The sequence below is a fragment of the Urocitellus parryii genome, chromosome 7 (assembly GCF_045843805.1).
Source record: "Urocitellus parryii isolate mUroPar1 chromosome 7, mUroPar1.hap1, whole genome shotgun sequence".
Classification (NCBI taxonomy): Eukaryota; Metazoa; Chordata; class Mammalia; order Rodentia; family Sciuridae; genus Urocitellus; species Urocitellus parryii.
Window position 1 is genome coordinate 627047 of NC_135537.1, and position 27479 is coordinate 654525.

General features: G+C 58.6%; 3 protein-coding genes across 8 annotated transcripts in view; 1 reads left to right on the forward strand and 2 right to left on the reverse strand.

Annotated features, from left to right (window-relative positions):
* The first annotated feature begins 112 nt into the window (after nucleotides 1-112).
* Bop1 (BOP1 ribosomal biogenesis factor) lies at nucleotides 113-26450 on the forward strand. Its single transcript, XM_026409939.2, has 16 exons — nucleotides 113-291; nucleotides 2360-2554; nucleotides 12283-12363; nucleotides 23501-23655; nucleotides 23730-23847; nucleotides 23924-24025; nucleotides 24118-24330; nucleotides 24408-24569; nucleotides 24649-24729; nucleotides 24839-24908; nucleotides 24996-25128; nucleotides 25215-25395; nucleotides 25463-25751; nucleotides 25836-25920; nucleotides 25996-26103; nucleotides 26178-26450. The coding sequence occupies exons 1-16, from the start codon at nucleotides 187-189 to the stop codon at nucleotides 26329-26331; spliced, it is 2232 nt and encodes a 743-aa protein (XP_026265724.1). The 5' UTR covers nucleotides 113-186; the 3' UTR covers nucleotides 26332-26450.
* Nucleotides 19958-22538, reverse strand: Scx (scleraxis bHLH transcription factor). The gene is made up of 3 exons (XM_026409940.2): nucleotides 22505-22538; nucleotides 21250-21872; nucleotides 19958-20313 (listed from the first exon to the last, which is right to left on the reverse strand). The coding sequence occupies exons 1-3, from the start codon at nucleotides 22536-22538 to the stop codon at nucleotides 20275-20277; spliced, it is 696 nt and encodes a 231-aa protein (XP_026265725.2). The 3' UTR covers nucleotides 19958-20274.
* Nucleotides 26451-26549: 99 nt separating the features above from the next.
* Mroh1 (maestro heat like repeat family member 1) overlaps nucleotides 26550-27479 on the reverse strand; it is a 73956-nt gene continuing 73026 nt past the window's right edge. For all 6 annotated transcript variants that reach the window (XM_026409933.2, XM_026409936.2, XM_077801164.1 and 3 more), the window contains 3 exons: nucleotides 27306-27408; nucleotides 27144-27209; nucleotides 26550-26822 (listed from right to left, as the gene is read on the reverse strand). In XM_026409933.2, the coding sequence (XP_026265718.1) occupies nucleotides 26737-26822; nucleotides 27144-27209; nucleotides 27306-27408 (255 nt within the window). In that variant the 3' untranslated portion in view covers nucleotides 26550-26736. The remainder of the gene's footprint in view (nucleotides 26823-27143; nucleotides 27210-27305; nucleotides 27409-27479) is intronic.

The following is a 27479-nucleotide window of genomic DNA, read 5'->3' on the forward strand; positions in this document are numbered from 1 at the left end:
CAGGCGCCACAAGTCGCGCCGGCGCCGGCCCGCCCCCCGGGCTATAGGCCTCGCGGCGCGCCTGCGCGGGGTGGCCCCGTCCCCGATGCTCACCAATCAGAGTCGGAGGGGCGGGGCTGGCCGCGGCTCACGAGGCGCGCTCGCTGCCGGAAGCGGCGGTCCGTCGGCAGCCCGGAGCCGCTCGGCATGGCTGGGGAGAGGGGTTCCAGGCGCGAGCAGCTGAGGGTGCAGCCCGGAAAGCGTCGTCCGGAGCCCGAGCCAGAGCGCGAACTGGAGCCGGAGCCCGAAAAGGTGACTGCCGAGTGGCCGGGCGCATGTCACGAGGGCCCGGGATGCACGTGGCAGACGGCGCGGCTGGGGAGGCCGGGCCGCCTGTCACCCCCGGCGCGGCACCATTTGTCCTGCGGATCGCCTGGAGGCTCGCGGAACTTGTTCCGCCGGGGCCTCTGTGTGAGTCTCAGTGGATCTCAGCCTGAGCCAAGGGGCGCGGGAGCCCGGGGCAGCTCTGGATCGAGGAGCCGTGTCAGGCTGGAGACTGGCAGGGGAGCAGCCTCCGAACCCTTGAACTGAGTCCCATCTTTGGGAGGGCTTGAGCTTGCACCTTCACTATCACTCGCCTTTTGTACATTACCTAGTTGTGGTACTGTCCACTCTGTGAGATATATTGCGAAGTTAAAAGTGGACGTGAGAATATGGAAGTCAGCAGTGAGTCCAGTGCCCCATTGTAACGGTTAGGGTTGTGGAGTGCATCAAGTTTGGTAGAAAGCGAGCACAGCCGAGCCTCTCTGCCCACTTTGCTTTGCTGGATCCTTTAAACTGTTCCTTTTTTCTGAGAAATGTTCTGAAGCTGCTCCCCATGATCAGCTGAGCTAGCAGTCTGGATTCCAGGTCCTGAAGAGGCAGTGAGCCCTAACCCTTTGCCCGTTTTCATTTGCTGTTGTAATCGTGTAGCAACTGAATATTGATGATACCTCATGATTGTGTGTGTGTGAGGTCTCTTCTATGAAAAAACTCAGTTGTGTGCTGTAGCACAGTTGGTAATGTGATAAGATGAGGCTTGTAATCTTTTAGAAAAATAGTGAATTCAAGAATTCTGCCCTCAAATGCTTCCTGAGAGTCTTCAAATTCTTGTTCTACTTTTTCAGAAGCCAGTGCACAGTGTGTTGTGTGTCATGTTAGTTGGGCATGAAATGGTCTCCAGTCAGCAGGGCTTTGCTGTGAATAGCCATGGTTCTGCTCCAATAGCAAACAGGTTTAGCTTGCTTATAATTAAGTTTGCCTCATTTCCATTATTCTTCTACTAACTTTCCAATTTATCCATTAACTGTTGGTCCTAGTGTTGTAGGGACAGACAAGGCCAGGCACCGAAGACTGCAGGAAACAGTTTTATCTGGCTGCAGCCAGGTTCAGAGGGCACAGCTTTTGCTGTAATCAATTAATCCCCTGAACCTCCAGTTCAGGGAATTTCAGAGTTTTATACCCAGCGTGTAAGGGGAGGGCCTCAGAAGTTCACAGTCTGCAGAAGTTCACATAAAAGCAGCGTTTTCTTTCACTGTTTTGGGATATATTGAGAAGTTAAAAGGACAACACCTGAGAAGGGGAGAGCTTCTTCTCCCCTTCTTTCCTCCCCCTGCCAGCTGTTACCATGGAGCCCAGTTGGTAACTTATCTTAAAAATGTAGACATCTCTGTGAAGCCCAGCTCAAGGCCAGAGGCCTTGTTTGCACATTTCTACAAACTCCTATACAGGATACATGTTTGTGAAAAACTAGTAAGGGGGTGTCCAGCACCTGGAGTGCTGGTATCTTCCCAGCCAGTGGCCAGGTAAAACAGGGCGACATGAAAATAGGAAGTTTATCTACATTGGACTCTTTTGCAGACTCCTTTGCTGACAGTCCTAAAATCAGCCATGGTGAAGAGGGCTTTTCTGTGGAGCAAAGAGGGTGCCACTTCACTAGTATTTTTGGATGAGGTGACTTCTCCTCAGGGATTCTGATCCTCTTTGGCCCCCAGCTCCTTCCCTAGGTCATGCCCTCCCAGCTGTGGAGCCTTAAGTGCCAGGTGGGGTACAGTGTGTCTGTCAGTAGAGGGAAGGTGGTTTGGGTAATGCAGTGGAAACTGAGCTCTAAAATGGGGGTGTTGTCCTTCAAAAATTCCTCCCTTGTGAGATACTGAGATTAAAATGTAGGTGGCTGTGCTGTGTGTAGAGACAGAAGATGGGGCCCAGGTTGGATGGGTGGTTTGGTGGAGGTGGAGGCTGTTGTGCAGAGTGCTAGGTCAGTTGCCCCATGGGGTCTGCATAGTCTCTGCCTTGGTGAGCCTGTGGGGTTAGCAGTCACTAATTTTGTGCTTCCTTGTAGCCGTCCCTTCTGTGCAACCCTGCTCCCAACCACAGTGATGGCAGCGATTCCGGCCTTTCTGACAGTGAGGAGAGTGTATTCTCAGGTCTGGAAGATTCTGGCACTGACAGTAGTGAGGACATGGAGGAGGAAGATAGAAGCAGCTGTTGCGAAGGCGAGGGCAGCAAGGAGGAGACCTCTGAGGAGCAGGCACAGGTGGGTGAGCAAGGAACCCCTCGTGGGCTCCCCAGTGTGGGCGAAGGTGGCCAAGAAGAGGAAGCACTCGCTGGGCCATTGACCCCCTGAGGGTGTATCATGCTCCCTTCTGCAGGGTTCCCTGAGGAATCCAAGCCTTATCTCTCCTTCACTGCATCTGGGCCACATTTGGGCTCCAGGGCATTGGGGCCCAGGGTACTCCAGCGCTCAAGGGCACCCGGGTGTGTGTGCCATTCCTGAGAACTCTGAAAACCATATGCCTGGGTCTTCTCCCCTCAGATGATTTTTGGGCCATTCTCTATGGGACCCTGCCTCTCAGCCTTGCTATAGGCTAGGCCTTCTCTTAGAGCCCCAGACGGGGATTCTGTTGCATGGAGCATTGGCAGGACATGGTTGCAAGGGAAAATTCTGAGTGGCATGGGCAAGGTGGCTGAAGTCCAACCCAGCCACCCTACATGGCCTAGGAGCTACAGAGACCCATGGGTTGCACTGGTGTTGGGTAATGTTGCACCCACTCTTGTCTTTAACTAAAATGCCAGAGTTATTTAAAGTTTCCTGGAAACTAAGGTGATCATTTATACATGAATGGCTGTGGTATTCTGAAGTCATGACTTTGGCTAATAAAGTTGGCTGCCCTAAAGAAAGCCAGAAAGCCATGGTTTGTGTTGTGTTGTGTTAGGTTGGTTTATTTACTAGGAAAAAAAGTTTTAAAGCCAGATATAAACCTTATTTAGGCTATAATTATAACTTTGATATGCACAGAGAGGATGTGTTCACTATGCTGAACTTGATTTCTAAGGTTATGGGCCACTCTTTCAGTTTTTTAAATTTTTGATATGAGAGATTGAGCCCAGGGGCACTTTACCACTGTGCTTTCAGGGTCTTGCTGAGTTGCTGAGGCTGGCCTTGAACTTGTGTTTCTCCTGCCTCAGTTTCCTTAGTTACTGGGGCTATATCCGCAGTCCCCACCCAGCCATTTTTTTATTTTATTTTATTTTTTCTTTTTCTTCCCCTTTTTGGTACCAGAGTTTGGACCCAGGGACATTTTGCCACTGAGCTACATCCCCAACCCTTTTTATTTTTTATTTTGAGGTAGGGTCTCACTGCTTAGGGCCTCACTAAACTGCTGAGGCTGTCTTTGAACTTGACTTTGAACAGTTGTACCTTTTCTTTCTTTTTTTTTTTTTTTTTTTTTTTTTGTACTTGTAGGTGAATAGAATGCCTTTATTTTATTTGTTTATTTTTATGTGGCACTGAGCATTGAACCTAGTGCCTCACATGTGCAAGGCAAGCGCTTTGCCACTAAGCTTGCCACAGCTCTTGCCACAGCCACAGCCCACAGGTGTACCTTTTTTAGTTGTAAAAATAGACCTTTCTTGAAAAAGATTTGGATATCAGATCAGTACTATTCAGTGAAGTTTGAACACCCCTTCAGTGCCCTTGTTCTGTATTGATAATTGGTTAATAGTTCACATATATCTTCCTGGGCTTTTTTTCCCATTTTAAAATTAAGAACATTTATGTTTAAATATTTAAAGTCTACCTTTTGTTAAAGTCCTTGCAATGACCTGTACAAGTATCTTGAAGGTACAGGAGGGTGTCTGGTGGAGTCTTACTGGAAGATTCTGCTTTTATGAGGCCTTGGTGCGTCCCTGGGCATCTCTGATTCTTGGAGCTTTGGATCTGACCTGGAAGCAGTACTCACCCCACGGGGCTCTCTGCTTAGATTCCTCTGCCTGGAGGTAACTGGGCATCTGCTCCATCCTGTGGCAGTCCTCACCTGTCTCCAAGGATGGCTCTGTCCTTCTGCCTCCAGAGGGCTATCTCAGCTGCGGGCTGCTTTGCTGGACTTGAGTTGCCATGCTCAGACCAGGTGGGGATTGAAGGAAGGGGCAGTCCTCAGATCTGCCCTACCTGGCTATGCCTAGCCATGGGACCTGCCCAGCTGAGTGCTCTTATTTCCAGTGTGTTTTTTCTGTCTTCTTATATACTTCTATCTTCTATATGTTTTCTTATATGGGGACTATAATCAGGCTCTATTAGAATATTTTCAGTGCTGAAATGTGATCCTTGTCCCTAGATTTGAATTTTTTCAGGCCATGGGAGTGAATTGAAGAGGTGGGGGGATGCTTCCATGCCTCAGTGGAAATCCCTCCCATTTCCCCCTTTTTCTTCCACTCCACAAAAGCTATGTATGCCTTCACCTGGCCAACCTGTTCCCGCTCCCTGTCCCCTGTCCTTCTGGATGTTGTGAGTCCCTTTCTCTTGCCAGCTGTGTAGGTGGAGACCCTGCTAGTACTGCCTCTTGAGTGTTCTCAGCTTCCCATGAGCTTGGCTTTCTCTCTGTCTCTCTCTCTCTCTCTCTGTTTAATATTTAGTTTTTAGTTGTAGTTGGACATAATACTTTTATTTATTTGCTTTTTTTATGTGGTGCTGAGGAGTGAACCTAGGGCCTCGCACATGCTAGGCAAGCGCTCTGCCACTGAGCCCCAGCCCCAGCCCTGAGCTTGGCCTCTCTAGGTACCCCCATGTTTCCCTTGGCATCCTGACACGCTCTGCATTGGTGTCTTGTCCCCAGCCGTCTGCCACCCCTAAAGATGCTACACCTGCCATGTTGGGGGTGTTCCACTGAGTCAGGGCCCTTTGGGGGGGTCTGCTAGCCTGCCTTCACCTACCACAGGAGCAGCTTGTCACTTATCACACCACCTGCCTCAGAGGTTCTCCACTGCCCAAGTCCTCATGCCAAACCCTCCGTGAAGCAGTTTCTAGAATTCTTGTTTTTCCACCCTGGTAACTGTGGGGAACTGTGCCAATAGCACTTCGTAGCCCCTGCCCTGCCTCTGCTAGGTGGTCTGGTTCTTTAATGGGAACTCAGGCTCACGGGTGCCTGGTGTGGTCTTGTGAGTCCTCCTTGTCTTAAGTGGGGCTCTGCAGGATGAGGAGAGCACTCTGTGAGGCAGAAAACAGGCCTGCTCCCCTCTCCTCTTCTAGGCTTTCTCCTGAAAAATAGTTTGGTGCCTTGATCCCAGAAGCACCTCCCATCTCCTTACCTTGGCTGGATTGGCCCAGCAGCACACATACTCACATGGACCTGTGTATGATGTCAGGAAAGCCACACTCAGCCCTGTTGTCACTTTGGCCTGAGATGCTGGACCAAGAGCCCTTGCTGTCTGTTACCTGTCACTGGACCAGGTTACCCCAGACTTCAGTGTTCTTTCAGTAACAAGGCATTGCTGCCCCCCTGTTACTGGGAATCTCCTGCCATGGTGGCCTGGGAGGTGCAGCAGGGTTGGGGTCACCATGCCAAACCCCTCACCTACCTGATGCCAGGAGGGCTCAGATGAGGAGGATCGCAGTGTTTCAGGGCTGAGAGGTGGGTGGGAATGAGGGGTGGTCGTGGGCCTGCAAAGGGGGACAGGTGTGGTGTCTCCCTCCCTGTCCCTGGAGGAGCTGGGTTTTCAGGGTCCAGCATGTTCAAGGAGGCCTGCGACACTGTGGGTGCAGCCTGCCTACAGGCAGTGGGCTTTGTTGTTTGGCTTTGTGTGTAGTTGTGGTGTGGGTAACCTGTTCACTACTGAGTGGACAGGCAGATTTGTTGTGCTCCTCATTTAATGATGTCATCTCATTAAATGTCAGCTTGCTCCCATGGTCCCCCGTGCAGTGATTGGACCCTTTGCCTTCTCCCTGAGTGGCCACTGTATCCAGCTGTAGGGAGCTGCTCTGAATGACCACGCCTTCCAGTTCTCAAGCACAGGGCTTTGACCAATCACTACATTTCATGGTGACTTGGGCGTTGTCCCTCCTTGGATAGCAAAGCAGGTCTTCAGGTGTAGGCCTCACCCGTGGGGATTGGGCTACACTCACCTGTTCCTTTGTAATCCTATCCTTTGCCTCATTTGAATATCTACTTCCCTATAAAAGAGTTCAGCACAAGCTCCTCTCTCTCTCTCTCTCTCTCTCTCTCTCTCTCTCTCTCTCTTTCTCTTTCCACATATCCTTAATATCAGAGCAGCTATCACAGGACCCCAAGAAAAAGGTATTTTTCTATCTCTGTGTGATTATTTCATGCAGTCCAGTTCACTGGAGTGACCTTGAGTGCTTAGTTGTGGAACGCAACATCCAGCCTCATCCATCTAGGTCCCCTCAGAACTGATGACCCTGTCCCCTGTTCCTGTCCCTCTCCACCCTGTTGATGTGGTGCCTGTGTCCCAGTTCCCAGGGCACCCTCAGCCCCTCATTCAAGGCTCTCCTAGGAAACCCTGCTTCATGCTCCCTGTGCTGCCAGGCCTGGTTCCTATAAACAGCTTGGTGCTTTCCACTGCCACCCTGCCAGCACATTTGTCCCCACCCTCTGCCAGCAGCTCAGGGAGAGGCTTTGCAATCCTTTCTGGACTCATGGTTAAGAGGACTTAACCTGTCATGATGCCTTTGCTGTCTTTCCTTTCTTTACTTTTATTTTCTTGCTGGGTATTTGATCCCAAGGTCTTGTGCATGCTGGGCAAGAGCTCTCTGCCTCTGAGCTACCCCTGACCCGTGCCTCCTCCTCATTCCTGATGTGATTGGTCAGCTTATAGCCATTTCTTCCCCTTTGTGCCCATCTGACCCATTTTTTTCTTATTGTGCTTGGCTTTGGTTGTTCCGTAGCTTTGTCTTTTTAGTGTTGGTTTTTTGCTGTCTTTTGTCTTCTTATTTCTTTGTGCAAGAGTCCCAGTTCCACCCACTTACCTTGCTTGCTGTATTCCAGAATGTGAGTAAGGGCCTGGTCCTGGTCCTGGTATGTAAGAAGCATCTCTCCATTCATTTGAGCAGAGTTTTGTCTGTATCTGGACTTGATGCCACTTTGGGCAGGAGGGGTGATTGGGATCTCAGCATCACTCTGGGGGTGGTAGCTTCCAGGAGGTGATGCAGAGGCCATGTGAATCTTGGACTGGCTGAGGTGTCCCTGTGGGCTCTAGTGTCCAGGTGTTGATGCCCTCTGATGAAAGATGGTATGAGGGCCCTAGCTCCCCAGGGTTGGGACCAGGCCACCCAGGGTTTTCCCCAGCTAGTTGATGGAGTGCATCTCAGATAGGAAGGGCCTGGGTATATGCCAGAGCTGTGCATGGGGCCCAGTGTCCAGACTGGAAGGAATGTCCTGCCTCTGTCCGTGCTCTTGTCCTGGCTTCTCCCACCATTGAGTTCTCAGGCTGTTTCCTCACCCTCCCAGTGCTCGGCATCAGGGCCTCTCTGGGTTCTGGAGCTCACCAGGAGCAGTGCATTTCACCTTAGGAAGGTGGTGACTCCGACTGTCTATGTCTTCTGGGGCTTGGTGATGGTGGGGTCCTGGGTGAGGATAGAGGGGCCTCTTCACTAGTGTCTGGGCTGGCCCTGAATGCTGGTACCCACTGGACATCTCTGTTTGTCCCTCTCTCTCCCAGCAATCACTCTTCACAGAGTGGCTCAAGGGTCTGAGGTGAGTGGTCCAGGACACTGGGCAGGGCTACAGAGCTTTTATGTCCTGTGCCCAGATCACACACTGTCAGTCTGGGCGTGCCTCCCTTTGATGGGTAAAGCAGCCACAGGCCCCTCCAGATTTGGACAAGGGGACTCTTGATGAGAAGAAAATAAAGGTTTGTAGTCTTGTTTTTAAATAGCCACAGTAGCTGGGCGTGATGGCACACACCTGTAATACCAGCAACTTAGAGGCTGAGGCAGGAGGACTGCAAGTTCAAGGCCAGCCTCAGCAACTTAGTGAGAACCTGTCTTGAAATAAAAAATAAAGAAGGGCTGGGGATGTGGTTCAGTGACAGGGTGCTTGCATACATGTGTAAGCTCCTAGGTTTAGTTCCCAGCACCACAAAAATATGAATAAAATGTCCAAAACCATATTCCCACAGTGTGCAAGTACTCTCCTCCCCCAGACACACCAGACCCTCATGACACAGGTATGTGAACTCTGGGCCAGTCCCAGGATCTCATCCAAGTGAGGCTGGTGTGAGTGGGGGTCACTCTCTGTTCAGGTCTGGGGGACAGGAGTGCAGGGCAGGCACTTTCCCTGGTGTTTGTGAGGCGTGCATGGCCTGCTGCTTTTCAGGGCAGCAAGCCTGCCGATTTCGGGCCCTTCTAAGACTCTTTCCTTCTCCCTGAAAAACAAAGACATTTTCCATCCCATGTGTGACTGTTCTTTTGGTCTCCTCTGAAGAATTCTCTTCTTTTAATGAGACTGGGTGTTACCCTCTCCCCTTGTCTGACCTTGAACTTGGGATCCTCTCTTCTCAGCCTCCAAGGTAGCTGGGTTTTCAGGCATGTGCCATCATGCTTTGTTCTGACTTAATTTCTTTAAAACCATACTGGTTTCCGAGTATGTTTTTAAAGAAATTACTGGACCTCCTTGCTCACCTGGCTGGTAGTGGCATATCTGTTTCTCCATCTTTCCCACGGATTGGGCCATGTGTACAGAACTCTATGATATTGACCCTTTCCATCTGTGTCCAACCACTGAGGCTGATGTGGGCAGTGCCCCGGGAATCCTGTGTTGTCCAGCACAGGGGCCTGCAGGTATTGCGTTCTTTTCGTCTACCTTGTGCATAGGGTCCTTTTTTTTTTTTTTTTTTTTGGTACTGGGGATTGAACCCAGGGTCTCACTGAGTTGCTAAGCACCTCACCATTGCTGAGGCTGGCTTTGAACTCACGATCCTCCTGTTTCAACCTCCGGAGACACTGGAATTGCAGGCATGTGCCACTGCACCTGGCAGCATAGGGTCTTTGTGTTACCAGCAACATTCTAGATTTGACCTTTGCCCGACGATGTTAGGGACGTGCTGTGCCTCACGTTGACCTGGGTGTGCAGCAGCAGTGCTGCCTTGTGCCTCTGGAGATGTGGATGCCACAGGGAAGGAGTGCTGAGAACAAGGTCTGGCTTGGCTGTCCCAGGCCTGCTTCCCAGAATACGGAGGGACCTCCCTGCTCACCTGGCTGGTAGTGGCACTGATGCTGGACAGAAGAGCTGCTGCCCCGACAACAGGAAGCTTGTTCACTTGAGGTCGTCCCAGGCTGTCATGGCTTACTCCAGTCCCTCTTTTTGGTCCTCGTGATGCATTCTTAGCCCTAAGGCTGGGCAGCCACCCGGAATCCAGGATGGGAATCACCTCTCGTGGGCCTCCTAGGCACCCACACTGCTGCTCCTTGGTCCAGGTGCGCCCCGCTAGCTCCTTCTGGATGTCTTCCTGGCCTGCTGCTTGATCCTAGTGCAGCCTGCCCTGTGGTCAGCCTTCCGTGCCCCTCTTTGCCACTCCATGCTCCCTCCTGGGCTCCAGCTGCTTTGCTCCCAGTTGCTGATGCCCGGTGGCCCCTAGGTGGGTGTGGCTCCCTGTCCACTGGTCCTTCAGTCCTGCTCTGCCTCTGTTCCTATTGTGCACACCATGCTGCCCCCCAAGGTCTTTGGGTTTTTCCACCCCATCCTCTGTCCCTCTGGCCGCTGGGCCTCTTACGGGGCTGCAGGTAGCAGTTAGAGTTTGAAGCTGTACACTGCTTCACCCACTAGGAGGTGCCTGTGTGGGATTCCTGGCTTCAGATCTCTGTCCCCTCATCTGGAGAGCTTACCACAGAATTCCATGTTCCTTTGACTGGCTGAGGTCCCTGGAGTCAATCTTGCCTGTGATCTCCTTCAGGGCAGCTCAAGACAGGGATGACCCTGTCCTCAGGTGGGTGTTTGCGGCCTGTGGTCAGCTAACTGCGTGGGTCTGGGCAGACCTTGCCACCTGGTGTTTTCACCTGAGAGTGAGGGATGCAGACATCCAGGCTGCTTAGGGTCCCCTGTTCCAGAGAAGACAGACTGCTGTAAGCAGGTCACACCTACATTCCATTTGTGTTTTGGATATTTTAGCAGTCTTTTTCTTAAAATTTAAGTTAGAAAAAGGTGTTCAATGCCCAACTGTCTCCAAAATTCAATTGGATGAGGCTTTCCTAAATCTGCTATTCAGGGTGACCCCTGTTCAGGTGGCCCCAGTGCCGATCCTTTGGGAGCTGGGCCCAAGGCTGTCATGTACATCGATGCTGCCATCTGGTGGAAACCAGGTGCCCTGCAGCCATTGAGTTGAGCGGGAATGCTGTTCCTTGGAACCCTGTGTGCCCTGGAAGTTCTTCCACTGAGGCACCCCTCTCTTTGCTGAGGGCTTGCCAGTGCCAGGTTCCCCTGGTGTGCCTATAATGCTGTACTTGTGATCTAGCTTTTCCCAGCTTGGCAATAGTAACACACAGTGACAGATGATAAGCTTATGGTCTCCTACAGGACTCTGGAGGCTTTGGGGCATTGCCATTGGGACTCATGGGGGTGTGGTGCTTGGCAGGGTACCTTGGGCCCAGAGGGCCCCTGGAAAGAGATTTGAGACACCTGGGTCCTGGCCTGAGGCCAGAGCTGTAGATGCATGCATGCTGACTGAGGTTGGTGTCTGACTGCCCCCATCCAGGGGTCTGCTGGCCCTGGAGGTGGCCTACCAGATGCTGCCTCTGAGTGTGTGGGCCCTGCTCCACGCCAGTCTGTTGGGGGGTGTGTTCTGGGCCGAGGCAGGAGCTTAGGACTCACCCACCCTGTGTCCCATGCCAGTCAGTGCTGACCCACTTTCAGCAGGCAGCAGGGAAGTTGGAGGTGGGGAGATGTGGAAACTGAATCCTGCCTTGTTCCTGGCCTGGAAAAAAACTTAGTCTCCCATCTTTCTTTATATTGAGGGAAAAAACAGGCAAGGGAAGAGCCAGGCCTTTGGCTCCTGCCCTGGCAGGAGGGAGAGGGGCTCCGGGTGGGGGGCGCCCGCGCACAGGGGTTCCTGCTCTGAGCACTTTACTGCCCCCAGGGGTGAGAGGTGGGCCTGTTTTCCCCATTAGTCCTGGATCCTCCAGTAAACCCGATCTGACTGGAGCCATCGCCTCCTCGGTTGCGGTGAATCTGTTTTCCAGGTTAGGGTGTGAATCCTCTGTGGCGCCCACTCTCTGACCCAGTGGGATGGGGTCAGCCTGGGGTCGTGGACATGGTGGGTGGGGAGGGTGCCTTGGGGGGGCACACAGCTGGCCCTTACCGGAGCTCCAGGCATTCTGAGGATTTGGGGAACCTCTCTGGGCCCTTGGCACAATTGAACATGGCTCTTAGCAGCTCCTGGCAGTGGCCAGACTGCCTAGAGGCAAGGGTCTCACCCTGAGGAGTGGGCTGCCTATGGCCCATGTGCAGGTCAAAGGCATGTAACACCTTGTGCCCCCTCTGACCGTTGCCCCCAGTGGTGGCTTTGCCCCTCCAGCAACCTCCTCTGCTGGATCTGGGCCCAGTGGGGGCCAACATGGGGCAGATGTGACAGGGGCCCTGCAGCAGGTTTTGGAGGGAGGGGACAGATGGGAGTGAAGCCTTGCTGCCAACTGCTCTGGGAGACGTGCTCCTTTCCTAGTCAGGTACCTGGTGTCAGCTCCTCTGTGGGCTACAAGAGGGTGTGGACTGGACCAGCCTTGAAAGAGGACCAGGGAAGACCCCTGTCGCTAGCCATGGCAGCTCAGGTCCCGAGAGAGCCACTGGGAACTGGGTGGCCTCCATTCTGCACTGAGGTCGAGGGCCAGGTGGAGCTGCTCAGAGACTGGGGCAAAGGGCTTCCTGTGGCTGATGTCCCAGGCCTCGGCCTTGGGTGCAGATCTTCCCAGGGACTAGGGCTGCCTGATGTTAGAGGACATCTTGTGCCTCCTGAAGTAACACTCTTCCCCTTTCTCTGCAGTCTCACGCCCCTTGCCTGATGACAGAGATGGCCGGAGTGTCATGCAGGGACGAGTATGCGGAAGACAGCTCTGATGAGGAGGTAGGGCTCGGACTTGCTCTCCTACCATGGCGGTGGGGGGGGCGTGGGATGGCTTGCACCATGATCAGAGTGGGCGCTAGGTTTCAGGCCAGGGTGACCCTGGGGTCTGTTGAGGCATTCCCACAGGTGGGTGGTGCTGCCTGGGGCACAGGAATCCAGGGCCTGATGAGGCTGCTGGGCTGTGTGGGCGTCCTGGCTTGGGCCCTACCCCCATCTGGAAGAGTGATTTTGGGGTCCAAGACCGATGATTACAAATGTGTCATGGCAGGGGATGGGAGAGGAGGGTTGGATGTGGCTCAGCAGCCCCAGCCTTGTCCTGTAGACAGGCCCTGTGACTCCTGGGCACATGTGCCTCAGGGTGCTGGTGCTTCCTGAGGGCTGTGCTTCTTCTCCACTTGGGTGTGGAGGGGCCAGGACATGGCTTGAGCACAGACCCCAACTCCCAGGGGTTGGGTCACAGGAGTGGCAGGGCTGAGGGCAGCACCTGGCTCTGGCCCTCCCTTCCCTGGTGGCTGTTGTGACTGGGCCACCGCCTTTGACCTCTGATGGAGTTCCAGGGGCTCTCAGGAGAGGCAGGGAAGTCTGCTTGTTTCTCCCACAGAATTTCAAGGGTAGAGGTCAGTGTGGTGCCAGTTGGGGTCAGTGGGAGCTCGAGAGACGACGGGCTGTGTCCAGGAGACCAGGGCCAGGAGAGTCTGGCAGCTCTGGGGAGCGCTGAGCCCAGAGGTGGTGGGGCTGGCAGCCAGTGCCCTCCCTGGTGTGGCCTGGCCACAGGCAGGGCGGTAGCCCTGTGGGGAGTTCCAGAAAGTGAGCCTAGAGCCTCCTCTGTGCCTGGGGGTTTTGGTGTGAGGCCTGCAGGGACAGGCCCTCCTCCTCAGGAGCTCTTCCTGCCTGCCTGTTAGGAGCGGTCCCCAGGGTCTGGGGGGGACACGCGCCCCTCCATGGCTGGGCTTCCTCCCCCATCCTGTGCTCTCTTGGCAGTGTCTGCAGGAGCCTTGGCCGCCGGCCCAATCCCGTCTCTGCTGCGCGTTCAGAGAACAGAGACAAAACAAAATAAATTGGTTTCCTGGCCGGAGCAGCGGGTGTACTTGGAGAAGGGGCCGCGCGGCGCAGCTCCCTGCCTGCCTCCCCTCCCCCAGGGGGCTCTGGCTGTCGGCAGCCACATCCTGTCGGCTACTTTTTTATATTTGGTATTTTGAGAAATCAATGATGATTGTAAATGGAGTGCAGAGGCCAGGGGAGGGCCTTCCAGAACTGGGCAGGACCTCAACCGGGCCTGCCTACCCCTGCCTGCCCCTGCCTACCCACAGGGGGCGTGCCTCACCTGGCCTGTCCAGGACCTGTCCAGTACCACTGCAGAAGGGTTGGGTGGCCCCTACTGTGCCTTGAGGAAGCTCTGGACTGCGGGGGCTGCTTCCTCCGGTGATGACTATCGCATGTGTCAGTGTGAGTGACAGCGCCGGAGCAGAGACGCCTGCCCACCTGAGCTTCTGCCAGCACAGCCGGCCAGTGGCTCGAGGGGGCGGCAGAGCTCAGCTTTCAGGAGCTATGCCGGGCCCAGACAGATGCACCGCCTCTGTGCCTGAGGAGCCAGCCTCATCCCATGGTGCACCTGGCCTCCTCATTCAGCAGAGCAGGGTGCTGCAGGTGGGCTGTGGATGGCCGTGCCTGGCTCAGGGCCAGGCCAGGTGAGGAGAGCCTGACCCGCTCCAAGCTGCGCACTGCAGCTCTGCACCAGAGGCCTGTGCTCTGCGTGGCCATGCTCTAGTTGGCTAGGACCCACGAGGGCTGCAGCCTGCTGCTGAGGTTAGCCCCTGCTTGGACTCCCAGTGGGTGGCCCCTTCTCTTGACAGTGTCCTCAGAGTGGGCTGGTAATAGCAGGATCCCAGGGCATCCCCAGTCCCCAGCCAGCCACAGGTACCTGGCAGCACTGGCCAGGTAAGTGAGTCCTATCACCAGAACTCTAGAGGGCTCTGGACGGGAGCATAGGGTCCCCCAGGAGCAGAGGCCTCAGCAGGCATGGAGAGGGCTGGCAGCCACACTGTGTGAGGGAGGCCTGCATGGCTGTTGCTGGGGCTGGACGTGCCACCTGACTATCCCTCCCCACTTCTTCCCTGCCCACTCCCTGGGTCTCGCTTCTGGGTCCTCTGACTCCTGGCATCTGCCAGGGCCCCCTTCAGGAACATCCCTCCCCTTGGGACACTTACTGGCGGTCAAACCCAGAGGTGCTCTACCACCAGCTCCATCCTCCAGTTCTTTTTTATTTTATTTTGAGACAGGGTCTTAGTAAGTTGTGGAGATGGGCCTCCAACTTGCAGCCCTCCTGCCTCAGCCTCGGAGTTGCTGGACCACCGGCCCCACTGACTTGGCTAAGTGTGGAGCAGATTCCTGGTCCTGTTCACTGGGCCTCCGCTTCCCTCCCCCAGATTCACAGCCAGGCTGCCTGGAGTGTGGGCTGAGTGCAGGCAGGAGGGGGGGGGAGCCCCTGGATGAGTTGCTTCTCCTGGCGGGGGTCCTGGCGTGGGGGAGCCCCTGAGGAGCCGCTGCACTGCGCCGCCCCACCCCCGCACAGCCACCTCACCCCTCCCCACAGCACCCGGGTTCTGTAGACGTGATCTCATCCAGCGTCGGGACCCCTGGGAAGGGGGCTGGGGTAGAGTTCGGGCAGATGGCCTGGTTTCGTCCTTTCTTTCTCTGCATGTCAACCACTGGGAGAAACTGAGGCTGGGCCTCCTGGTGGAGGAGCCTCCAGTCTTTTCCTGTCCAGCAGGCCTGTGGCCCTGTTTGTCTAGGAAGCCTGGCTGGGAGGAGGGGTTGGAGGCCCTGGCTGGGAGGAGCCATGCCCCGCACTAGTTTACCCATCCATTCCCCACTGGCACTGGCCTGGGACCATCCACTAGAACCCTCTGGTGGACCTGGGGCTGGGGGCTGGGTCGCAGCCCTGCCTGGCTCCCCAGCACCCCTGGCTCTGCCTGGGCTGTAGCTTCGGGATCCCGCAGGGACGCGCCCCGCATGTCTGCATCCAGAACCCGCGATCCTCTCTGCTCTCTCGCCAAACACCGTTAATGGCTTCTCCCAGCTACTGAAACGGCAGCTGCCTCCAGTGCTGGCGGCCTCCTGCTCCTTCGGGGCCGCCCCCGCCCGCCTGCGTCCTGGCCACCGCCCCACGTACTCTGGCGCTTGCTTGCTTTCTTGCTTTCGTTGCTGCTGGCAAGGGGAGCCTGTCGGCTCAGGTTTCCAGTGAGTGAGCTAGTGAGTGGCCCTCCCTGCTCTGTTTGTGGAGGGCACCCGAGCCTGCAGACTGCCCTGGCGGCCGTTCACCCAGGGCCACTCTGTATGCCTGCCTCTGAATGGGGTTGCTGGTGGGCATCAGCCCACTGATGCCAACCCAGGGGCACCACCAGCAGCCCAGGGCATGGGTGTACGTATGTGGCTTTGAGTGTCCTGGGCCAGGGAGACAAGACTGCCAGCTCCCACTCTTGCCCTCAGCCTGGTGGTTCCCTTTGTGTCCTAGTACCCCTGCTGGCTGAGGATTGCCATTTCAGGGGTGGTCAGTGACGAGGGGTAGATGGTGGAAGCCAGCTTCCCCTGGTACTGAGCACTCTCTCCAGGGTTCCTGCAGTGACCTTTAGAACTGCAGAGTTGACCTTTAGAACTGCATCCTGGCTTGTGCTGGGCTTGGTGGGGGTGAAAGCCCTGGCCCACCACACTGGACTCAGGCAGGGCCAGTTTCTTGACAGCAGTCCCCACAGAGTGGTGGTGTTGGTGCAGGCTCTTGAGGAGGACATCTGGAGAGCAGGCCTGTGGAGCGGAGCCGGGTGTTGGAGGGTGAGGGTGAGGGTGCTGGGGCTTAGGGCAAGGGCCCATCCAGGAAGCGGGCTGCTGGAGCTCTGTGTATCTGGGGGTGCTCAGGGTTAGGGTTTTCCAGAGGAGATTCAGAGGCCTAGAGCCAGGGAGTGGGCTGAGCAGGTGGGGAGCTAGAAGCAGCACTGTATCTCTGAATATGCCCCTCAGCTCACGAAGATATATAAGGACGGCCTGAGCCCATGTCCCCGACCCCAGCATTCCTGCAGAAACACCTGGGATGCATCTGCTGTCCAGACTAGGGGTGTGTGGCACAGGAGCACCCACGGGACCTGTCTAGCTCTGGGAGAGGGCCAGGCTGTCTGGGCCTGGGGCACCCTCTAGGTGAGGGGTGCTTCTCCCTACCTTGCAAACCCATGTGTGGCTCACTGTCCCCACTCCCTAGTGGGAATCTGGGCAGTGGGGCCACATGTGCCTGATGACTGAGGGATGGGCCAGCAGATGGTGGGAGGAAGAGGGAGGCCAGGGTGTCTGGGCACAGACTGTGGGGCAGTCTGACAGGAGGTGGGAAGGTGGCTCCTCCTGCTGGCCCCAGCCCCTTCTGGGTTCCCTTGACGGGTTTGGACTTGGGTCAGGAAGAGGTTGTCTTCCCTCTGGTCTGTCGCGAAGGCCTCTGGTGTGGGCTCTATGGCCCAGCGTCCCTGCTGGAACCTTCATGGGGTCAGTGCTGCAGGTGAGAGAGCTCATGGCCGCCCGCAGGCCCTGAGCACTTTGACAGAGATAAGACACCTTGGGAGGGGGAGGCAGCAGCAGAGGCACAGGAAGGCCGTAAGCTCCGAGGCGGGCGTTTTGTGCAGGGGGAGCTGAGTGAGCACTGAACACTACCCGCATTGTAATCGGAGAGGGGCCAGGGGAAGAGAGAGACTGAGCAAGGCTGCTGACCCCGAGCTCCCGAGGGACAGGTGGGAGAGGCGGAACGAGGAGAGAGTGAAGGATTCCAGAGGTGGGCCGGCTTCCTCTCTCGCAGACAGACACGGGAGGGAGGTGGGCAGCGGGCCAGCCCCATACCTGCAGTTCCAATCTGCGGTCCTGACAGCTGCAGCCACTTTGGGGAGGGGGAGGGGATAGGGCTCATCGAGAGCGGAAAAGTCCCAGCCGACACATCAGCTAGTTGCTGCCGTGTCCGGTGCAGTCTGGGGTAGGGGGACCCCTGCCCAGCCCTATTCCACAGGCCTGTCTTTGGGGCTATGTTGCCCCCAAGGAAAGCCCTGGGCTTGTGTCTGTCTGTGCCTAGGCCAGCCTGGGCTGGGGTCTTGTAGTGTGGTGCCTGACCCAGAGGGGTCACATGTGTTTCCTGGCAGCCTGCAGGTGCTGAGCAGGGCGGGGTGGCTGGTCTGGGGCGCAGGCAGCCTGGTGATGAATCATGTGGTGCTGCCAGCGGCTCGTTCCCCAGGCTGGGGACGGGGAGCTGACAGCCGACGCCGGACCAAGCGTTTCCAGCTCAGCTTTGCTTGCAGGGGCCTCCCGTCCTTGCCAGCTGCCTCTGTGGGGCACATGCAGAAGGAGCCCTGCATCCTCGTCCTACAGCCCCCCAGCTTGGTGGAGGGCAAGGCCAGACTCTGGAAGGGAGACAGGGTCCGAGGTGGGCAGGGAGCACCTGCCATCCTTTAGCAGCCGGCTGTGCTGTGGGACTCGTGTGGGGCCACAGGCTGGGGAGGCCCCCGCCACCCCCGGTCTGGGTTGAATCTGGAGTGGTGGAGGGTGATGGAGTGTTCCTCCCAACCCCTCCCTTCCTCCTGCTGGCTGTTGGGCCAGCCCCTCGGCTGCTGCTACCGGTGCAGCTTGGGGAGCAGCCGGGCCGGCTGCCCAGACCTGAGGTTGGCCAAGCTGCAGCCGCTGCCGGAGTCAGGCCCCACAACAGAGGCCTTGGCCGGGCGCGTGCCGCACCCTGACTATCTGGGCCCCTGGAGATCCTTCCAACCCAAGGCCTGTTGCTGTCCCTGTCCCCTTCCACCTGGCCCTGCTTAACCCCCCAGCCATAGCCCTCCACTCAGTCTTGCTCAGACCCCATGCCTGCACTCCCTGTCCTTGTGCTGTGCCAGGTCTTCCTGCCTCGGCTGGCCCTCCTCCTGTACTTGGCTCAGGCTGTGGGGTGCCCACTGGTGCCAGCCATCAAGCCCCCATTGCTCCAGCCCCTGGCTGCCTACACAGTCTCCAGTCTCGCCTGCTGTGTAGGCTGGCAGTCTCTGCTCTCCAGGGCTGTGCCCCCTTGTGCCCCTGGTTTGGTCTCTGGGGGGCTTTCCCTCTTGTCCCCCTGGTTTGGTCTCTGGGGACTTTCCCTCAGCGCTCTCTGCAGTGCATATCCTCTGGTTTATCCCCGACACTGCCCAGGCCACTCCAACCAGAGGTGGCTGTCTGCACCCCTGCCTGGCCCAGATCTGTGTGTGAGGGGAGGCAAGCTGCAGTGCTCCCGGGACCTGCAGCGGGGACTGGCACCTCTTGCCAGGTCATGCCCTGCACTCTGCCCAGCATCATACAGTGATCTTGTTGTGTGGGAGGGCGGCTGGGCAGGGTGCTGCACGGAGAACACATGGGAGGGAAAGAACCTCCCTCAGCCCCCAGCTGCACCCCTGGTCCCCCGGGCCTGGCTTCCCTGGGCAGGCAGGGGTTTCTGCAGCAAATGTGCCCTCTCCTCCCCCCTCTGGCCAGCTGTGGGCTCCTGCAGGATTAAGGGGAGGAAATTTGGGGTTGGGTTTCTCTCTGAATGAAACCTGCCGCTGAGACTTTTTATCCTGTTATATTTCTATCACATTGGACACAGCCCACCCCCCATCCGTAATGGCTCTGGCTTTGAGAATTTCCTACAAAATTACACCACTGCTTCCTGCTCCATGTTCCCTGGAGCCCATCATACAGAGGAGGGGCAGCTCTGGCCCTGCCCTGTGATGGTGCCCAGGGCTTCAGCACCTGGGCTCCCCAGGGCAGGGGCACAGCAGTGCCTGTGCTGAAGGCCAGGAGGGCAAGGGTCTGAGGAGCATCCTGGGACACCAGCCTCTTGCACCTGGCACCCTTACCTACCACCCGGCCAGAAGTCAGGCTGCTGGCTGCCCGCATCAGTGGGGAAGGTGGTCTGCATGGGACTGCCTGGCCTTTCTTCTCTACTCTGCCCACAGAGCTCTGCCACTAAACTAAATTGTCCCCTGTAAGACTGTAACAGTTGGCCTGCTGGGCAGGAGCCCAGTGGGGTCTTTCAGGAAGTTGGGTGGGAGAGTGGTAGATATCCAGGAGTCCTCCTTCAGTGTGCTGCTCCGGGCAGGGTACCTTATGGCCCAATGACAGCTTACAGAGGCAGGAGAGCAGGGTGGCCCTGGCAGGCTGTGGGCCCCAGTGTGGCACTTATGTGGCTGTCACCTGGCTGCTATCAGGCCAACCCTATGTCCACTCTGAGGAGTACTGTTTGGCCAAGCCGCCTATCTATAAGCCAGCCTTAAGGCCCCACACTGCGCATGTCCTGCTGTCCCTGCAGGGCAGTGGGCTTGCTCCCTCCTGGGTCCCTCTCCTCTGGCCTGTCCTCAGCCCCACCCCACAGTCTCCCAATAGGAGACTCTTATTGGGTGCCTCTGCGAGACTGCCTCAGTCTAGTCCTAGAAGCCGGGGCTTCTCAGGGAACTGGGGCGCCTCAGGCAGGGAAAGATGGGGAGCTCCAGGGGCAGGAGTGCAGGCTCAGCTGAGGGCGCATGGCGCGAGTTCAGAACCTTTCAAGAGGATAGTCTGCCTCCGTATTTGGAAGGTAGTGTTCCATTTTTTAATTATACAAAATTTCCACACTTTATATTATCACATCAGAGATGCAGGATGCCAACACTTAGCCCAGGTAGGGAGCCAGCATGGAAAGTTCCAGTGGCCGGGCGAGTGCTGAGCTACTCAAAGTCAGGCCGCTGCCTGTCTGTCCATCTGTCCGTTGGCCCTGCTCACAACCAGGGGCGGGTCTGGCCTGGTGGGTGCTCTCTGGGCCCATGCCCAGGTCAGGTCCAAGCTGGGGCTCTGGGCCTCCCCGCTGACATCCACCTTCGCCAGGCATCTGCCCTGGCTGCTCGGGCCCTCCTCCTAACTCCGAATTGCCGTTTTTCTGTCTCGGTCCTTGCTCTGCAGAGGGAAGGAGGGGTGTCAGGGCCAGGGCAGAGGCCCTGTGTCACCCAGTGCCAGCCCTGGCCTCTCTGGCTTCCTGCTGGGTGCTGTCTCAGATGGCCAGTGCTAAGGCACCCCCTTCCTGGCTTCCCCCCGCCCCCCCCCTGCCCCGTGCATTTTGGGGAGGGGCGTATGCTGCTGCACAGCCGAAACTGTAAAATTAAATTTCCCAGATGTTCAGGCCCCAGGAGCTCGCGCGTGCTGTCTGGAGAGGAAATGGGGATTGGGAAAAGTCGTTGTATTTTCTCCCTGCTCACCCTGCTTTTCCGGTGCCACCAAGCTGGGCTGGAGCTGTAAATCAAGGCTGGCCAGCATCTCCCAGAGCCTGGCCCTCACCCCCAGACCCATGTCCCTTGTGGCCTCTGCCTTCTGCCTCCTACGGGTCAGGGGGAGGGGCAGCAGGTGCTCACTGAGCCCTGGGGGTGGGTGGTGGGCTGCAGGGGCTAAGGAGTGGTGATAGCTGGACCCCAGGGGTTCCCTTCAGAAAAGTGCCTTATTGCTGCCCTTTTGCTGGAGGGCAGGGCTCATATGTACTTCCTTTCTCAACTTGCTGAGAAATCCTCAGCATCTCCCAGGTTGGTGTTCACCCAGCTTTCCCCCTGGGCTCCCTGCCCTAGAGTGACCCCTTCTAGCCATCCCTACCTCCTGGCCCTACATCTGCAGATCCTGATGACCTATTCCAGCCAGAGCCAGACTCCTAGGAAGAGGCCCCAAGAGAAAAACAGCCCTTCCTTCCCCAAGGCAGCTTCCATGTGTTGGTCCCTCCCTGGGGCCCAGCTTGGGTGGCTGATGTCCTGTCTGTGCCCTGCTGGGGAGTGCTGCCCAGCCTGGCTCTCTGTAAGGCAGGTGGGTGGAGGGGTGAGGTGGGCCCCCTGGCGCTGGGGCCCTGCTCACCAACTTTCTCTGGTTGCTGAGGCAGAAGGTGCAGATCTGTTTGGGCTGCGCATTCTCGCCATCTCGGGCTGGCGGCGGAGGCGGCGGCGGCGGAGGCGGCGGGGGTGGGGGGCTGCCGGTGCGCGCCGCATGGAAGAAGGTGGGTCCGGAGTGGCACGGCTGCCCATCGCCGCAGGCCTCGCCCACCAGCAGCACGTTGCCCAGGTGTGAGATATAGCTGGAGGCCAGGCGCAGCGTCTCGATCTTGGAGAGCTTGCGGTCGGCGGGTTCGGTGGGGATGAGCGTGCGCAGCGCGGTGAAGGCCGTGTTCACGCTGTTGGTGCGGTCCCGCTCGCGCGCGTTCGCCGTGTGCCGCTGCCGGGGCTCGCGACCCGGCCGCCCCCCGGGCCCCGGCCCACCACCCCCGGCCCGCCGGCCCACGGCCCGCCGCCGGGCGCCCTGGAGGCCGCAGCGCGCCGCATGCACGCGGCAGGGCTTCTCGTCCGAGCCCGAGCTCTCGCTGCCGCGGTCCTCATCCTCAGACAGCGGGCTCACCTCGGGGTACAGGTAGCGGCCCGGCGGTGCCGAGCGTAGCATGGTGAAGGACACGGGCCGGGGGCCGGCGTCAGCTCCGCCGTGCGCCGCTCATGCCGGCTCCTGCGGCGGCCACGGGCCTCGCGGGCCACCGGCCGGGCGAGGCGCGGGTCTCGGCTGCGCCCCGCGGTGGCGGCTGCCGGGCGCCGCGCGCACACGTGCGTCCTGGCTGGAGCAGGGCTGCGAGTTGCGCCTTTATAGCACCGGCCGGCCCCTCCCCCGCGCGGCCTCCTCCTCCCAGGCCCAGCCCCAGCCCCAGCCCGTCCAGGCCCGGCCATCAAGTGAGGCTGGGCTGCCTGGGGGGGGGCGGGGGGGGCGGGGGGGCGGGCTCTGCGCCCCTTCCTGCCATCTCGTGGCGGCCTCCCCCCCCACCTTGCCTTGGAGCATCTTTCTGGCTCTGGGATGCAGGCGAAGTGGAAGCCCCAGGTGCTACTGGACCCCTCAGGAACTCCGTGCCTGCCCTTCCCTCTTGGTGCTCAGGGGGAACCCATGAGCAAGCAGGCTTTCCCTCTGCCTGCCCTGGTTTACCCAGATGCCCTGGCCTCCTTGTTCCTCCTGCTTGCACATGGCCTTCTGCGCCCAGCTGTGTGCCAGCCACAGGAGCGTAGAAGGGCCAGAAGTTAGCCCCAGCAGTTGCTGCCCAAAGACTTGTGTGTGGGGTGGCACAGTCTGTGCCCTGCACCTGTCTGCTCCAGGTCTGTGCCTTCTGCCAGCATCCTCTCTTTATCCTAGACCACTGCTGCCCCCCCCTTTCCCCTGCCTGGTGCTTCTGGAGCCTCCTCAACACCAGAGCATACCCAGATGAGACCAGCTCCTTCTAGGGCCCCTCCAACTGGGGATGGCCATCCCGTCCCCCAGGCCCACGGTGGAGGACGACAGGCTGACTGTGTAGATGTGGGGGGTGCTGGAGACCTCTTACCCCATGGGACCACAGGGCCCAAGGAGAGGGCCTGGTCAGGCCTGCTGAGAGGGGCTGAGGGCCCAAGAGGTCCTGTCCTGCTGCAGAAGGGCCTTGAGCACCCAGCTGTACTCAAGTCTTGTCTGGGCCCCTCCCCCCATGGCTACTGTTGCAGGAAGCGGCTGCCTGGGCAACAGTCCTCGGTCTGGAGGAGTGAGGGTGGTAGCTGGCAGGGGCCGAAACCAGGAATGTGAGTCCAGGAATGTGGCTGCTCTGCCCACCGAAGGAGGGAGGGGGCAGGGCCAGCAGGGGCAGGGAGGTCCCCAGCTACCTGTAGAGTAGAGTGCAGTGACTTCTGTCACCTTGTGGAGTGGGTGGGGAGGGGTCTCCCCCTGATCCCTGTCTCTAGCTACCCATTTTGGCCTAAGGCCCCTGCCAGGGGAGGGAGCCCATGGGCGATGAGGTCATCCCTGTCTGTGGCTGCCCAGAGCCCTGGCCAAGGAATCTGACGAGGGGGAGGCCAGGGCTGGCACCACTTCAGTGGAAAATGTGAAGGTGCGGCTGTGGGCCTCAGAGGCCTGGGGGGGCGGCAGCGCCGGCTGCTGTGCCACGTCAGACCCTAGGGCCAGGGAAAGGGCACATGTGGGGTCTGCCAGACTCAGGTGCTTGAGGCCGGTCCCTTTGCTCTTGCTCTCTCTCTCTAAACCCAGGGTGGCTTACAGGGAGGGAGGGAGGGCGAGCATGGTGGGACAGGTGCTGACATGGTGGCCCCGGCTACAGGACATCCGGAACACAGTGGGCAATGTGCCTCTTGAGTGGTACGAGGACTTCCCGCATGTGGGCTATGACCTGGATGGCAGGCGCATCTATAAGCCCCTGCGGACCCGGGATGAGCTGGACCAGTTTCTGGATAAGATGGACGATCCTGACTTCTGGTCAGTGGGCCTCTGGGTGGGGCCTGGGGAGTGTCTGGAAGCAAGGGCTTTGGCTCTAACTGGCCGTCCCCCAGGCGCACGGTGAAGGACAGGATGACAGGGCATGACCTGCGGCTGACGGATGAGCAGGTGGCCCTGGTGCAGCGGCTACAGCGAGGCCAGTTTGGGGATGTGAGCTTCAACCCTTATGAGGTAGGTTGGGACAGCTGGCCCTGGGGACCTGGAGCTGGGCTGGGCCCCTGCCTGGACACCACACCTGTCTCCCTAGCCGGCTGTGGACTTCTTCAGCGGGGACATCATGATCCACCCAGTGACCAACCGACCTGCCGACAAACGCAGCTTCATCCCGTCCCTGGTGGAGAAAGAGAAGGTGGGAGCCGCCTGCCCCCAGGCAGGGTGAGGCCTGTCCCCCAGGCAGGGTGAGGCCCTGTGCTCTGTCCTGACCTGAGGCTCCCCATGTAGGTGTCTCGCATGGTGCATGCCATCAAGATGGGCTGGATCCAGCCTCGCCGGCCCCGAGACCCTACCCCCAGATTCTACGACTTGTGGGCACAAGAGGACCCCAACGCTGTGCTGGGACGCCACAAGATGCATGTGCCTGCCCCCAAGCTGGCCCTGCCTGGCCACGCCGAGTCCTACAACCCCCCTCCCGAGTATCTGCCCACTGAGGAGGAGGTGTGTCTGGGGGGGTGGGGTCTGGGCTTGGGGTGCTCTCCTCCCCGCTCACCCCACCTGCCGGTCGGTCTCCACAGCGCTTGGCCTGGGCACAGCAGGAGCCTGGAGAGAGGAAGCTCAATTTCCTGCCACGGAAGTTCCCCAGCCTGCGGGCCGTCCCTGCATATGGCCGTTTTATCCAGGAGCGCTTTGAGCGCTGTCTTGATCTGTACCTATGCCCACGTCAGCGGAAGATGAGGGTATGTGGGGTGGCATGCCCAGGGGCACTGGGGCGGGGCCGGGGCCAGCCACAGTGACCAACTGCTCTCCTGCCCCCAGGTGAATGTGGACCCTGAAGACCTCATCCCCAGACTGCCACGGCCAAGGGACCTGCAGCCTTTCCCCACGTGCCAGGCCCTGGTGAGTAGGGCCGGGGGTGGTGTGTGTGTGTGTGTGTGTGTGTGTGTGTGTGTGTGTGTGTGGCCAGCACCCTGGCATCTGTCTCCTCACTGTCGCTTCTCCTCTGCAGGTCTACCGGGGCCACAGTGACCTTGTCCGCTGCCTCAGTGTCTCCCCAGGGGGCCAGTGGCTGGTTTCAGGTAGGCCTGGGGCGGGGGATGGTCAGCCCTGTGCTTGGAGGCCGGTTGGGTGGAGCAGGCACTGAGCATCTTCCCTGCTCTATCCAGGCTCAGATGATGGTTCGCTGCGGCTCTGGGAGGTAGCCACTGCCCGCTGCATGAAGACTGTGCCTGTGGGGGGTGTGGTGAGGAGTGTTGCCTGGAACCCCAACCCCAGCATCTGCTTGGTGGCTGCGGCCGTGTAAGTGTGGGTCCTGGAGGGCTCTTCATGTGGGGGGAGGGTACGGGGGGGAACACTGTGCTGAGGGGCTGCCTCTGACCCTGTAGGGATGATGCAGTACTGCTTCTGAACCCAGCCTTGGGGGACCGGCTGCTGGCAGGCAGCACCGACCAGCTGCTGAGCTCCTTCACCCCACCAGAGGAGCCTGCCTTGCAGCCTGCACGCTGGGTGGAGGCCCTGGAGGAGGAGCACCCGAGGGGCCTGCGGCTGCGCATCTGTCACGATAAGGTGTGTGGGGGGAGGGCGGGGGATGGGCTTGCCCCAGCCAACAAGCCAGCCTCATGTTCTTTCACAGCCAGTGACGCAGGTGACCTGGCACGGGCGTGGGGACTACCTGGCCGTGGTGCTGGCCACCCCAGGCCATACCCAGGTGCTGATTCACCAGCTAAGCCGACGTCGCAGCCAGAGCCCATTCCGCCGTAGCCACGGGCAGGTGCAGCGCGTGGCCTTCCACCCCACTCGGCCTTTCCTGTTTGTGGCTTCTCAGCGCAGTGTCCGCGTCTACCACCTGTTGCGCCAGGAGCTCACCAAAAAGCTGATGCCCAACTGCAAGTGGGTGTCCAGCCTGGCTGTACACCCTGCAGGTGAGGAACACGTCCCTGCGGTGGGGCTGGGGAGTGCACCATAGGCGCACTGGGCACACGTCCTGTTGCTGCTCTGGTCCCTAGGTGACAACATCATCTGTGGCAGCTATGACAGTAAGCTGGTGTGGTTCGACCTGGACCTCTCCACCAAGCCGTACAAAGTGCTGAGGTGAGGGGCACGGCAGGCAGTGGGGCGGCAGGTCCCCTCCAGCCTGCACCTGCTAGCAGTCCCATCTTCCCCCAGGCACCACAGGAAAGCTCTGCGGGCTGTGGCCTTCCATCCCCGATACCCTCTCTTTGCGTCCGGCTCAGACGACGGCAGCATCATCGTCTGCCATGGCATGGTGTACAAGTGAGTGTTGACCCTTGTCTGGCTCCCCGTAGGCTCTTGTGTCCAGCTGTGTCCTGAGTCCTTCTCTTCCACAGTGATCTGCTGCAGAACCCACTCCTCGTGCCAGTCAAGGTGCTGAAGGGGCATGTGCTGACGCGGGACCTGGGTGTGCTGGATGTGGCCTTCCACCCCACGCAGCCGTGGGTCTTCTCCTCAGGGGCAGACGGCACGGTCCGCCTCTTCACCTAGGCTGCTGCCCTACTGCGGGGTGGGGGCCAGTGCCCAGCATCTTCTCAATAGAGGCTTCCTCCCCCATGCCCGCTGCTTCCTCCTCCTTCCCACCAGTGCCGGGCTTCACCTCATTGCGTTTTCTAAAATGGGAGTTGGGGGGACATCTGCACCAGGCTGGGACACCCTCCTGGCCTGTCCCAGAAGGAGGGGCCACATCACTACACCCTGTTACCCACTGAGGAGCAAACGGCTTTATTGGGAGACCTGTGGGGGCTCATTGGCTTGCCCTGCCCAGTCTGGCCCCTGGCACCTTCCCCACCAGCAGGGGCTGGGTCTGGGTAGTGCCTGGCAGCAGAGGGTCCGAGGAGGCCTGCCTCTGGCAGGTGCAGGCAAACTGTGCTATTGTCGGGCTGCTGGTCTGCCTCAGGCGAACTTCACCAGGCGGCCCAGCGTCTCCGCAGACTTCTCCCGGACCCCCGGTGCTGGGTCCCGCAGCAGGAGCTGCAGGGCTAGGGACAGAGGGAGAGGCGGCTGTGTGCACGCCCTGCGCCTGCTCCTGGGGCCGCCCACAGCCTTCCTAACGGAGCTCGGCTGGAAGGGCTTGGGAGCCAACGGAAAGATAGTTTTTCCTTTTTTAGTGTTTTTTAAGCTCTTTTGGAACAGTTAGGAAGTTTCCGTGAATTACTAGAGACGATGAGGTCACCATTGACAGGGAAAAAAAAATCTTGAAATCCAGGAAAATCACTTAGTCCCCGCAGATGCCCACAGGGTCACTGGGCCCCAGCAGGGCAGGTTGGGGGGGGGGGGGCTCAGGCTGTGGGGGCACACACCTGCGATCAGTTGCTCCAGGTCCACCTGCGGCTGCTGCTTGGGCTCTGCATGCAGCACCAGGAACCCTGCAGCAGGTGGGGTTAGGTATGTGGCAAGAGTGGAGATGGGCCCCAGGGTGGGGGGGGGGGGAGGCGGGGGTAAGGAGGTCAGCCAGCGCTCACCTGTGAACATGGGGGCTGCAGCGCGGACCTCTTCGAAGGTGCTCTTAAAGTAGAACAGGTTGGTGCTCACCAGGCGGCCCAGCAGGTCAGGGAAGTGATGCATCTGCAGAGGCAGGCAAGGCAGTAAGGGTGGACAGCCTCGCCTGGGCAGGGCCTCCCCCGTGTGCCCATCTC

Excerpts from the sequence above, each read along its gene's own strand:
- Scx (XM_026409940.2), bottom strand. The coding sequence starts at position 22,538 with ATGCTGGCAGAAGGCACAGACCTGGAGCAGACAG. Across the intron at positions 21,873-22,504 it reads CACAGACCTGGAGCAGACAG|CGGCGCACGGCGGAGCTGAC; the intron begins GTGCAGGGCACA and ends AGCCGGCATGAG. Across the intron at positions 20,314-21,249 it reads TCAGCAACCAGAGAAAGTTG|AGCAAGGACCGAGACAGAAA; the intron begins GTGAGCAGGGCC and ends TTCCCTCTGCAG.
- Bop1 (XM_026409939.2), top strand. The coding sequence starts at position 187 with ATGGCTGGGGAGAGGGGTTCCAGGCGCGAGCAGCTGAGGGTGCAGCCC. Across the intron at positions 23,848-23,923 it reads TGAGCTTCAACCCTTATGAG|CCGGCTGTGGACTTCTTCAG; the intron begins GTAGGTTGGGAC and ends CTGTCTCCCTAG. Across the intron at positions 24,331-24,407 it reads ATCTGCCCACTGAGGAGGAG|CGCTTGGCCTGGGCACAGCA; the intron begins GTGTGTCTGGGG and ends CGGTCTCCACAG.